Source organism: Sinocyclocheilus grahami, unplaced genomic scaffold, assembly GCF_001515645.1.
Source record: "Sinocyclocheilus grahami isolate Dianchi unplaced genomic scaffold, SAMN03320097.WGS_v1.1 scaffold123.1, whole genome shotgun sequence".
Lineage (NCBI taxonomy): Eukaryota > Metazoa > Chordata > Actinopteri > Cypriniformes > Cyprinidae > Sinocyclocheilus > Sinocyclocheilus grahami.
In genome coordinates this window covers 1,297,183-1,308,268 of record NW_015505302.1, presented here as the reverse complement: position 1 = coordinate 1,308,268, position 11,086 = coordinate 1,297,183, and the positions used below count along the sequence as shown (strand labels likewise).

The 11,086-nt window shown below is 39.2% G+C and overlaps 1 protein-coding gene across 1 annotated transcript in view; it reads right to left on the bottom strand.

The window, feature by feature from the left end:
- plekhh2 (pleckstrin homology domain containing, family H (with MyTH4 domain) member 2) overlaps nt 1-11,086 on the bottom strand; it is a 46,907-nt gene that overhangs the window by 22,944 nt on the left and 12,877 nt on the right. Inside the window, exons 3-9 of the mRNA XM_016278615.1 lie at nt 5,549-5,611; nt 3,786-3,935; nt 3,615-3,698; nt 3,411-3,492; nt 2,971-3,174; nt 1,233-2,020; nt 1,070-1,145 (exon numbers count right to left, since the gene is read on the bottom strand). Of these exons, the coding sequence (XP_016134101.1) occupies nt 1,070-1,145; nt 1,233-2,020; nt 2,971-3,174; nt 3,411-3,492; nt 3,615-3,698; nt 3,786-3,935; nt 5,549-5,611 (1,447 nt within the window). The remainder of the gene's footprint in view (nt 1-1,069; nt 1,146-1,232; nt 2,021-2,970; nt 3,175-3,410; nt 3,493-3,614; nt 3,699-3,785; nt 3,936-5,548; nt 5,612-11,086) is intronic.

The following is an 11,086-nucleotide window of genomic DNA, read 5'->3' as shown; positions in this document are numbered from 1 at the left end:
AAAACTCTGCATTTGAACAGTCAATAGCAAATACTTCAACTAATAACAAAACAGTAGCTGATTCAGAAGCATCAGATTGTCATAGCAAAGTCAGAATTGCCTCCTCTCCTAGGTTCACGAAACGATCGTCCATAAAATGCATTGCTGTTCTGTTGTAAGTAATCTTAAAGATTCCTAAATGCATCTACTTTCGGAAGGCCAAATAAAGTGCTTTTGCTTTCGCCTAGAAACACACAGCGTCTCCCTGACATGCTGCTTCAACACTAACTGCTGTTACTGAAACCACGCCTTCTTTCTCTGCGTGCACATTTGGGCGGCATTATGCTAATATTTCCACATAGTGAGGTAGATATGTGGGGGCGTGTTAGAACGAGCCGTTTTAGGGGGGTGTGGCAGAGTCTTAACTTTGATAAAGAATATCTCTTTGGTTTTGAGACTTTAGTCTTTGCAACTTCAGGGATCTTATCTATGCACAATCAGCTTGTAACACCCCAAAGAGAAAGGAAAACTTGAAATCGCATCATATGACCCCTTTAAATATGTTTAAAAAAATGTGAAAACTACTGGTTCTTGAATTCTGATTATAACCTTCATACACCACACACCGACTGCAAATAGTGACTGAGCGCAACTGGAACAGACCCGGTCCGACTGGGCACAATCAGTCGTCAAGACCAAATTACTTTCATAATTGGTATGACAGCCGTTTAGTGTGTTCTTGGCTTAACACTGCATCTACATCGGACCCAATCGCAAATCAATTTCTCTTTCATGTCAAAAAGCAACGCGAGTGCTTAGAGTACGTCAGAAATAGAGGGACATCAGTTTACTGTCAGAGATTTGTTGTGTTGTTCTGTGCCGTTAGAAGTAAAATAGCCTTTTACTTCTGAATTATGATGTTTTTGATGTAAAAATCTTGCTAATATAAGAGCACTATAAAATAATAAAAAAATGCAGTTCAAAAAGAAGTGCATGTGAAAAATAATGAAGATAAAAAATGAAGAGAGATCAATGAAGGGCAGCTGGATTGAGAATATGTGCAAATGTAAAAAACACAATCTAAACGCACCTTTATTAGCTACATCTGTACACGACGTCTCAGACAGACGAATTCCAGATTTTGCCACAGCATATATTCTGCTCTCCTGCAGATAAGATGAAATCACAAGTTTACCACATAAACCAAAACGACAGAAATTCATATTAGCTGGACTATTTGTGGCACGACTCACCCAAGAAGGCAGTCTGTGCAGTGGAGGGGTCGGAGGTTTACTCCCGGGCACGGCTGCAGATGAGTCGAGTGTTTCGTGTTCCTCAGGTGGCACTTCTGCTGGGGGCACATCAGGCACACATTCTCTTTCACCAGTCTCCATCTTTTGCTCTTGGTCCATGTCTGTTTCCTGAGGCCGTAGAGGACGTAGCATGCTGAAGGCGTTTCGTGTCCGCCCATGGGCGGCTTCACTGTACAGCGGAGGCTGACTCAGATGCTTTTTAGCCAATGCCAAACTAACAGTAAACGCATTTGGATTACGCAGTCTGGGCTGTTTGGGGGAGGCTGGGGTGTCTTGGGAGTCTCGTGATGGAGTGGGCCGCTTTGGTGTGAGAGCTGGAGTTAATATGGGGCTGGGAGTGTTTGTGTCACTGGAGGACGATGAGGAATCAAGACATTGCGATTGGAAGCGCTTATTCAGCTCATCTGAGGATCCATCCTCAGCGTCCACCTTCTCGCTGTCTCTCTTTGAAGCACTCTTGGTGCCAGGAAGGCAAAGTCTGGAGTACTCCACGCGCTGCATGTCATCGTCAAACAGCGAGCTGCTGTCGTCTGAGGCTGTGTGGTACGTCTCACTGGTGGGTCGGCTGAAACGCAAACCTCCAAACAGACTTCTCTCTCCTTCAGAGGCAGAGTTGGAGAGGATAGAGGAGACACCACAGAACAGTGTGATCGCCTCGTCCTCTGATCCCACCTTAGAGCATCGGCCAACACACTCTGTTTCTGGGCAATCTTGTTTCATTCCAGAATCTGGATCAGATCAAACACACAGACTTGGTGAATATATGAATACATATAGTAAGCACTTGATATATTAAAAGCATTAAAACTTCTTTGAGTTAAAGTCAAAGCTGAGTTAAAGTTTTGCAAATCACTGTCAAGTCATCCATTTCAATGAATCAGGCAAATTACTCATTTGAGTGGTTCATTTAGTGAGTCAAAATGCAATGAATTTTCGACAATGAATGCAGAATGATTCTTGAACAAATGAGTCAGTTCTTCTGAATCAAAAACATGAATCACACTGTTACTGTGTTATGCTGTCATTCTGCATCACTGGGGGCAGTCGTGGCCTAATGGTTAGAGTCGGACTTGTAACCCAAAGGTTGTGGGGATTGAGTCTGGCAGGGATTGTAGGTGGGGAGAGTAAATGTACAGCGCTCTCTCCACCCGCAATACCATGACTGAGGTGAGACCCTTGAGCACTGAACCCCCAACTGCTCCCGGGCACCGCAGCTGTGTGTGTGTGTGTGTGCGTGCGTGCGTGTGTATGTATGTTCACTATTCACTGCTGTGTGTGTGCACTTGGATGGGTTAAATGCAGAGCACAAATTCCAAGTATGTTTTAAATGTAATTTATTCCTGTGATGCAAAGCTGGGTCACATGATCCTTCAGAAATCATTCTAACATGCTGATTTTCTGTGCAAGAAACATTTATTCTTATTATTGGTGTTGAAAAGTTGTGCTGTTTAATATTTTCGTGGAAACCATGATAAAATGCATTTATTTAAAATCTATTTTTTTTGCAACAATGTAAAAGGTTTTATTGTCACTTTTGATCAATTTAATGTGTCTTTGCTGAATAATAATTTTAATTTCATAATTTCTTCCCAGCCTTGTTGCATCTCAGTCAAACTCAACAGATTATGAACTAATACTTTAAGTCAAACATCTACAGATATCATATCAGTCTTCTGACCAGCAGAGGGTCTCCTGCAGTCTGTGTGTGTGGGCTCACGATCCGGCAGGGTGCTGACACTCTTCTGGGCCGGCTCTGGGCCCGTCAGGACCTGAGGGCTCTTCCCTCTAATTTGGAAACAGCCAAAAGTCAGACTGCTGAGCCGCTGGGCCTCACCCACACTGGGCTGCACTGGGCCACCAGGACCCAAAGTCAGCTCCATGGCTAAAACAAAACACAAAAACATGACACTTAATAGCTCTTTTCCATCAATGGAAAAATTTCTCGATTTAGTCTTCATTGTCATTGATAAAAACAAAAAACAGATTTTCATCAGTAATTTCTTTGACAAGCTTAACACTCAACATGCTACAGAAATAGCAGGAATAAATTGGTTGGATGCTTTTTTGAAGACACAGTAGCCAGAGCTTAACCTACTGTGTGATCAGACGCAAGAATACCTTGCAGTCGTCTTCTCAGGTCTTGTATCTCAGCCTCCTGTTGTTGGTTGATCTCTCTCAGAGAGGCATTCTCTATATCAAACTACAAGAGTGATTGGTGAACACAAACATTTACACACTTTCTGCCCCACCTATTTATCTCCTCTCACCTATTCAAGAACAAACACACACACACACGCACGTGTACAAAAAGCATGAACGTACTTCATTCAGCTTCCGCATGACCCATTCTTTGATCTTAGCTGCTTTTTCTTCAACTGTCTTGGCATCTTGGATTCGGTTCTGTTTCTGGAGGTGTAATTTAATGGATTTAAATAGGCCTCTATGTCTACTGATGCAAACCTGATGATATTAGAGACTGGAGTTGGGACTGACCTGTTCCTCCAGCTGTTGCTCTAGGGTGGCAATAAGCTCGTCTTTCTCCTGCAGTACCGTTTGAAGATTTTGACAGCGCCTGAACAGCTGCAGCTCTGAATCACTTGACTGGATATCTGATGCCTTTAGACGCTCTTCCATCCATTGCACCTGAAACACACACATGGACATACACACAGTGTTAGTAATGGTTACATTATTATATCAAAAATACAATATACAGGCACTGGACAAAATAATGTGAACACCTGATTATGACTCTGTACACAAAGAATGGCAAGACTTCATCAGCGAAGAAGAGAAATGGGTGAAATCTGAAAAGGGTATATAATAATAGGGACATTGATCACTGATTGTGATCAGTGTCCAAACCACATAGAACTACTGCAGCAAAGTGACAGCAAACCTTAATAATATTCACCTTGAAGACCCTTCAGTTTCCACAAAAAAACTGACCACAGAGAGTATCACAAAACCAACATCCATGAAAGAGCTGCAACTGCTAAAACTTTAACCCCAAACACTAATGCTAAAAAAAGATGGTATCATGATCATTAAACCTGGACAGTTGGAGCACCAAGATAAACTTCAAGATCTGCCCTGGCCAGACAAATCACCTGACTTGAATATTATCAAACTACTGTAGGCAGCTTTGGAGAGAAGATTGAGAAGCAGATTCCCTCCTTCAACATCTCTAGATGGCAGATGTTCTGATAGACGACATTCAGCTGGAACTATTCAAAAGATGCAGGCCATGAATCTATTCTAAGAAGGTTGTAAGCTGTATTAAAGCAAATGGTGGTAAACAAGCTTAAATGTGCAGTATGTAATATTGACAGCTATAGCGGTTGAAATGGGTATTGCAGAATATAATACAGAGAGTTGTATGTTTCTTCTGCCCCCTCCTCCTCAGCCTTGACGCTCACGTGGGTTGCCAGATTGAGGACACACAATTTACAATGGAAGGTGGCAAGCTTTATACACTGTAAGTTGATGAGCTGATTTATCCGTGTTTTAATATTCCTCTGGTCATAGAGATTTTTAGATGGATGCAGAGGCTTTTTAGTTCAAGTAGAATCTAAGATCTCGTTGCGATACACTGTGTTTTCCACCAATTGGCTACCCGGGGTGTCGAAATACTAGTGGGCGGAATCACACGGACCAAAACAACAACAGACATACTGACACGGAAAGCACATTTCAAAGCAGAATAACTGGCTGTAGCATTATTTTTTCAGAGAAACAAGTATGTGAACAAGGATGTTACCTAAATATCTGCAAACATGCTTTAGTACAGCCAAAAAATTTACATACAGCACCTTTAATAGGTGTAATAAGGAATATTGCCTATTTCCAAGGTGTCCAACCCCTGTGAATGATTAATATAAATCGTTATAATATAGTTTTGTTGGAAATATCCTTTAAATGTAGTCAATATTTTGTGTCACCTGACCATTTTACTCCCTATAAAATGACATATAATAATTTTTGAGGCATTTTAGTTGATGATAATATGCAAAATAATGAAAACTTTGACAAAATGGTTTTATAATGGGTTTATATACTTATATATATATATATATATAATATTTTCATATACATTTGTGACATTATTTCATTATTATGAATTGTACCAAAATAATCAAATCATTCAGTAAGTCATTCAAGTAAAGAATACAATTTTAAATGAATTATTGTCAGTGCAAATACTTAACATCCCTAAAATCGGATGAAATGTCCAGAACAGAGTTATTGGTATTTACCTGCTGGTTGGCCTCATATGCCCGACGCTCGGCTTCCAACACCTGCATCTCCAACTGCTGCATCTGAGAGAGCAAGAAACACTGCATAAATGAATGGCCAAAATGCTTGTGCATGAATATGTATAAACATGAGCATTTTTATTATGAAAGTCTACTTTAAAATTTTCCTTATGCATAACATTCATCAGTGATGAATGACTGGGAAGAATAAGCTTTGTAAACAAATATCCTTCTGTGCTGGGATTTTATCTTTTTAAAACATGTATTCTTCTCATAGCATAGTACTGGCAGGAATGCAGCAAATTAATTTGCAAATCATTTTTACCATAGTGGGAATGCCATGCTATATTACCATTGCATTCCTTCAAGTCTTTTATTTTATGTTTTTTGGATGAAAAATGTATCTATAAAGTTAAGGAAACTCAAAAACTATTGCCTAAGCAAAAACATTTCCAAAAAAAAAAAAACTGAAGCTGTGTTGTATTGGTTACATTTTTGGACTGTATTGTATGCGCTGTCACAATTATAGTTGTGCATGAAAAAAAATAAAATGAAGTGGTAAACCAGAGGTAATGATTCAGTTCCCGGTCATTTTGATGACTGTTTTCTGTCATCGCATTCAGTGAAATCTAAGGGAATTTTGACCACTCTATTTCCAATCCTCATACTTTCTAGTAAATTTCTAATATAAATTCCCTAAGCCACTTGCCAGTCTCATAAAAATAAGCACTCCACACATTCTGTGGCTTAGTTGTGGTCATCAGATTGGAGTTTGCTGAATGGATCTTGGAGTTTGAATGCAGACCACTGTTGAAAATTGCATTGTGCATTTTTATTTAATTTAATACACAATTTCTTCATTACAAACTAAATTATCAACATAATGTGAATGAAACGTTTTTGGGGAATTTATGAATTGTCAGCAGCACTTGAGCTGAACAAATCCTGAAGATCATGTTCTCCAGCATGATTTGATAGTGATCCAAAGTCTTTTAAGTGACGCACAACATGATCAATGCACTTTATTAATATGCAGAAATACTCAAATACTACCATAGCATATACATACTTTACAAATTATTTAATATATCATTATTTTTCACATTACAGTACAGAGAATTACATTTTCATTGCATTGTGTTAATTAAAAATTAGCGGGTGCTTCCCATAACACTGAACATTTTGGGGTTAAATTCGCTTGGTGTTATGCGCTTGTTTCTGCTTTGGCAGGAACTCCATTAGCAAGCTGTTTCTCTTCATACAGTTCCCAAAGGAGAACAGACAAATATGACCTAACACACTGCTAATAGTTACCGCCACACTCATATTTTCCACTGAACACCATACAAAAGTGTTTTTATGCATCTGTGTGTATATATATGTGACCCAACGATATTCTGATCTTTCTAACAGCCTCTCCTCTTTACAAGCCTCCGTCATTAAAGATGTTTAATAAGTCCCAACGCACAAAGCACTATTGACAAAACTATCCTAATGATGACTTTTTGGAACAGTCCAGTCCATGTATTCATGTTCTGCTCTAGTTCTTAAGTTAAAGCACATTTTGTTGGATTTGTTAATGGTGCATTAGTGAGAGCTTGATGAATGACGTAAATATCTGATTCGCAGATGGAAGTTAAAAAGATTCACAGACTCTGGTTAGTTTTCCATGATAGAAGTCTATTGATATTCATGGTTTAGTGAGCCAATGCCGATCGGACTAAACCAAAGGGTGTTTCCCCAAAACACACTGATGGTCAGAAATACATCACACACTCTACACACACTCATTATCTCTGTCGTCCACACACACAGCCACTATCCCGCAGACTATTCACTATACACATAAGCTTAATGTGGAACTAACTACAGATACCTTTATACCACAACAACCACACACACACACACTGTACACACGGGTACACACCCAACCTCATCTGTGGTCAAGCTGGTCCACCACTGCCCAATGGTGCAGATATAGAAAATAAAAAATAGCAGCGTAATTACAGACTGTTCTGAGAACAGCTGCACAGACCAAGTCAGACTCTGAGCGGTTCAGTCACAAGTTAGGGACACATACCTGTATTAACGTGCTGTTTTATGTATTTTTGATCAAATAAATGTAGCTTTGGTGAGCATAAGAGACTTCATTCAAAAACATTAAAATGGACAATCTCATGTTAATCTTGAGTACCAATAGAGTAGTATTGCATCCTTCATAAAAAATAGTCTTTAGCTTTATCAGATCTTACAAAATAAAGATTCAGCTTTATGATTCTCTCTGAAAACAGTCGAGCTCCTGGAGGTGTGCCGTGTGCAGAACTAAAGAGTCACAAGCATGCAAAGCTATTAGGTGTGTTCGGCTTGAAGCGCTGCTGCACATATCGAACAGTGTATGACACATTAAGAATTTGTTCTCACAACTTATTAATAAGTTCCCTTGTTTTAGATAAATCGTAGCCACATTATACTAAATTGTTCCCTCATTTTAAATTAGTAAAATATTAAAACATGGCCAGGAATTAATAGGCCTTGAGAACAAATTCTTCATTTGTGACCACAATATCTAGTTTTTCTTACACTTGTCATGTGCAGGGCTCCATACAAAAGTGCATTACTAGTTTGACCAGGAGATGGTGCTCTAGGAGGACACTGGAGTTATTCGAAGCAACAAAGTAACCAACATAATTCATTTTTTTAAAGATAAATGGCAATTTCCCGTGACACAAGCAATAGAGACTGCTGATGATGCAACAAAGCTGAATCAAGCTCAACTTTATGCAAATGAGTGGTGACGTGAAGTGTGACTGCTAATGGGAATGTTATACCAAATCAAACCAAACATTCATGGATGCTTCCATCAATTTGCACCATAAGCTCTATATTTCCATCAACAACTCTTTGAATCTTCTACAATCCCCCTCACTTCTCCGCTCCATATGGTCCTGGCTACAGTCAGTCTTCCATTCCATGCATTCCATCCTCGGCCTTCTGTGGCCGGCCCGCCCTGCACCCCTCATCCAGCCTCCCTCCACAGGCCAGCTCACAAAGCCTGTCTGTGTGACAACCTTCACTGCACCACGGCTCCAAATTCCCCAGCGTCACCGACCTCTGCTCCACACTTCACTGTCCTACAGCAGCACTAGGGCTGTGCGATATTGAAGAAAAATGCGATATGCGATACCTTGTTAAAAAATGCGATATGATATTGCTTAAAGTGTTTTAAAATATTATAAATGAAAATTATACAACCAATTTGTTTCACATTCTTTCTTGGAAAATAAAGAATCACTATAACTTCCGAAAGTGGCCAGCAGTGTTTTAGCATTACATAAAAAGTAATGTCACAAATCAGAAAATGTAATTTAACATCAATGTGAACATACAAACAAAAAAATGAATGACACTAATTTTATGTCATTGTAACTGCTTTCCACACACTTTAAGTACTTCTTCATATATCACCGCAAAAACTATAGTCTGAGAAAGTTCAAACATGATTAAAGGAAAAAGTGAACAGTCAGTAAAAAAAAAAGAAATATACAATTTACAAGCATAGATAAAATAAACAGTAGTTTTCAGGTACAGAAATTTAATAATTAAGTGTAAAATAACACTGCATAGTGTTCACTGTATGAATTAAATTTAGATTCATCTTTGTTAAAGCCGTTTTGTTGTTTTGTTAAAGTCTGCATGAAATCAAAATTGACTTTATTTACTTTACTAGCGCACATTGTTAGTGATGATGTGAACAATTAATCCGTGCAAGTTAATCCGCTGAAAAAAATAGTTTGTCTTTGTAATCTTTAATCAAAATCTCAACATTTACTTCCGCTCTGGAATGGCATTCCTTTTCTGATGACGTCAGTTTGACGGCTTGGGCAGAATATCCTTAAACACACCCCTCCAACCGTTAGGTTGCTATGAGTGAGAGACAGAGAGGAGGAGCGCAAACATAAAACCATGCCCTCTATTCAATATTCCGTTTCAGCTGGAAACACGTCACTACACTGAAAGTTGGCAGCAACTTCCGGTTCACGCGAACTTGAACATTAGTGACATATTCAGCAGCAGGTATTTATAGGCTGCTGTCCCTTTAAAACCGACTGCACGGATTCAGTATAATGATACACATCCGATTTCTTTCTCAGCTGTTTACATTCATTTAAAACATAACCGATTCCGTTTACGAGAATGATCGTCGAGACGGGTACTATTGACATAATTCTGTGTGTATGTGTCTGTTCAAACATAAGGAGGAGATGCGAAAGATGAATCAACTCTGTCTGAAACGCATCTCTCTGTGTGCGCGCGCTTTGCACGCGTGCGGCAGAACTAAATAGGCGCTGTGCGAGATGCGGCTTGAGCGCGTGCTTCAGGTGTGAGTCAGACAGCAAGACGAGACGGCAAAGAGTTGTTTTCTGCAACTTACTGCACTTAATAACTCTTTTTAACATCAAGCAATTATCTGCTATATGTTTTTCTTACACTTGTCATGTGCAGGGCTCCATACAAAAGTGCATTACTAGTTTGACCAGGAGATGGTGCTCTAGGAGGACACTGGAGTTATTCGAAGCAACAAAGCAACCAACATAATTCATTTTTTTAAAGATAAATGGCAATTTCCCGTGACACAAGCAATAGAGACTGCTGATGATGCAACAAAGCTGAATCAAGCTCAACTTTATGCAAATGAGTGGTGACGTGAAGTGTGACTGCTAATGGGAATGTTATACCAAATCAAACCAAACATTCATGGATGCTTCCATCAATTTGCACCATAAGCTCTATATTTCCATCAACAACTCTTTGAATCTTCTACAATCCCCCTCACTTCTCCGCTCCATATGGTCCTGGCTACAGTCAGTCTTCCATTCCATGCATTCCATCCTCGGCCTTCTGTGGCCGGCCCGCCCTGCACCCCTCATCCAGCCTCCCTCCACAGGCCAGCTCACAAAGCCTGTCTGTGTGACAACCTTCACTGCACCACGGCTCCAAATTCCCCAGCGTCACCGACCTCTGCTCCACACTTCACTGTCCTACAGCAGCACTAGGGCTGTGCGATATTGAAGAAAAATGCGATATGCGATACCTTGTTAAAAAATGCGATATGATATTGCTTAAAGTGTTTTAAAATATTATAAATGAAAATTATACAACCAATTTGTTTCACATTCTTTCTTGGAAAATAAAGAATCACTATAACTTCCGAAAGTGGCCAGCAGTGTTTTAGCATTACATAAAAAGTAATGTCACAAATCAGAAAATGTAATTTAACATCAGTGTGAACATACAAACAAAAAAATGAATGACACTAATTTTATGTCATTGTAACTGCTTTCCACACACTTTAAGTACTTCTTCATATATCACCGCAAAAACTATAGTCTGAGAAAGTTCAAACATGATTAAAGGAAAAAGTGAACAGTCAGTAAAAAAAAAAGAAATAACAAGCATACAAGCATAGATAAAATAAACAGTAGTTTTCAGGTACAGAAATTTAATAATTAAGTGTAAAATAACACTGCCACTGTATGA